Source organism: Atta cephalotes, assembly GCF_000143395.1.
Source record: "Atta cephalotes unplaced genomic scaffold scaffold00001, whole genome shotgun sequence".
In the NCBI taxonomy this organism is placed as follows: Eukaryota; Metazoa; Arthropoda; class Insecta; order Hymenoptera; family Formicidae; genus Atta; species Atta cephalotes.
This window is the reverse complement of record NW_012130065.1, coordinates 6,632,912-6,635,182: the sequence shown is the minus strand read 5'-3', so window position 1 is coordinate 6,635,182 and position 2,271 is coordinate 6,632,912. Positions and strand designations below refer to the sequence as shown.

General features: G+C 38.4%; 1 protein-coding gene across 1 annotated transcript in view; it reads right to left on the bottom strand.

Annotated features, from left to right (window-relative positions):
• The window catches only part of LOC105618281 (ES1 protein homolog, mitochondrial-like), a 25,309-nt gene extending 24,584 nt beyond the window's left edge, over positions 1–725 (bottom strand). The window contains exons 1-2 of the mRNA XM_012199825.1: positions 549–725; positions 282–452 (exon numbers count right to left, since the gene is read on the bottom strand). Coding sequence (XP_012055215.1) covers positions 282–452; positions 549–725 — 348 coding nt within the window. The remainder of the gene's footprint in view (positions 1–281; positions 453–548) is intronic.
• Positions 726–2,271: the final 1,546 nt, after the last annotated feature.

Here is a 2,271-nt window from a genome sequence, read left to right as displayed (position 1 = left end):
TATATATATATATATATATATATATATATATGTAATGTATATATATATATATATAATATTGCATATTAAATATATAACTACACTAATAAAATATAGAAAGCAGAAACACATCTTACAATTTAATTTCAACATTTAGAAACATTTAAGTAAGATGAGATGGGTAATCTATTACCATTACGCACCCGCCCTGTTCTTGAAATGATCACGCGCAAAGTGCACTCAGTACAAGGGTGGTAAGAGGAAACATAAATCCTTTAATATTCGCCAGAGATTACACTTACTTGGCGTGCGTCTAGCCAACGGCCTTTTCCGGCTATGACGGCTATGAGAACGTACACCAGCGCCGATGTAACTAGAACAGCCTGGAAGTGGCTGGAATCATCCGAAGTCCAAAGCGAGCGAAGAGCGAGAGGGTCGTAGAGTTGGTAATTGGCAATATGAGTGGCTGGATCCTGCAGGATGTCGGGTCAGTCGCGCGCCCCTGGGAGCACCCCCTTTTCTGGGGTGGCGGACCACCGCCACCCCCCGATCCCTCTCGTCCCACTCACCTCCGGTTCCGACGGGGGTCGAGGGGAAGCAGGAATCAAATTGAGTTTCATACTCGCAGGGACTCTCACTCTGTATACTGTCTGTAAGCTCGTGTGGCCAGTATACACTCTCTCGTATCGCTCCGCACTTCTGATTTTAGGATCGGCCGGCTTCAGTCGTCTGATCTTTGCCGGCATTTTAATGTCAGTAATCGCGATTCTATGAGATCGAGATACTTGAACTAGAAATTCTATCCGGAAAATGTACGTAAGTCTGACTTTTTAGTTAAACAAATATAAAATATTAATTATTAATCCAAAGATAAAAAGTCTTTTTGATTGTGTAGTTATTTCACGTTCCGTCTAACAATTCGCAAGAATATGATTTTTAAAATGTTTAAAATATTTGTTATTAATATGCAGTTAGAGAGATAAAAAGAAAAATATTATACATACTAAAATAGCAATTCCCTCGATACTTGCTTGTACAATATATTTATAGTGAATTGAGGACATTGATAATCAACGTGTTTCAGTTGTAAAGTGGAATCAAGCCGAAGGGGTTGACGGGGGTCGAAAAAGGAGGAGAAGACCACTCGCTTGTGCGGCGGCGTCTGGACCGCGGATAATAGGAAACTGCCGGGGTATCTCTGCTAATCACGTTAAGTCCGGCAGACCGCTTTGTGCCCCGCGAACGAGCCACCGGCCGAAATTCCCAAGTCCGAAACTCACGACCAACATGAACGCAATCCCGCCAGTTTCTCCTCATTCTCACCCCTTCGTGCTTTCTCCATCCACGCTCTCGGTACAACGGACCATCCGGCAAAGCGAAACTGAAATTCCACCACTTCCACTTCGTTCTCATCACGCGTCGTGTACATAACCGCGCGCTGAAAACTTACAAAACGGTCGGACGTAAATGTCAATTTTTTACGGAACTCAGCGATTTTGAAAATTAAGTCAGATCAGTAAAATGTCTTATAACATCTTTTTTCTTGAAGATCCTTAGGGAATATAAAAGTAATATCTCGTTCATCTCGGCATCGGATCACGCATTGGATTTCTTGTTTCGCCATGTTGCATACGACAAGGATAGAGTGATACAAACTTCCTCCGCCACAAAGTCCGGCACTATAAGCGTGTCATAACTTCAGACGGGCTTTCCGACTTGTGAATCTCATTAAAATCATTGGTGCGTGCTTTTCGGTTTCCAGGCTTCGCACCGAGCGACCGACGAGTCTATTAAGATGACCATGTCCCCGTGATATTGCTCAGACATCAAGCTACTATATCACACCTTCGTAGCAGTCGCTGAACTGTAGATATCAACTGTATTTTTCTGTTGATTTTTCTTTATAATTTATAAAATGTTGGTAACATAAATATAGATAATATATGTACTCTAGTACTTTACTAGTATTTACTAGTATTTACATGAAGATAAATTTAAGATATACATTTATTATGATCAAATTGTAATATATTACTTTAATACATTTAATTTACGATATTTTTATAATAGAATTGATCATAAAAAATATCTTTTATGCTATAAACTTAAAGCACTTTTTATAGCATTGATATTTAAGTTTTAGCATATATAACATCTATATAATTTTAATTACATTATTTGAAATGATAATTAATTTTAAGAGACTTGTGTAACTTACGACTTAACTTTGTCTTTTATCTTAATACTTGATTGCATATACATATATAACAAAAATTTGAATAATATTCTTAT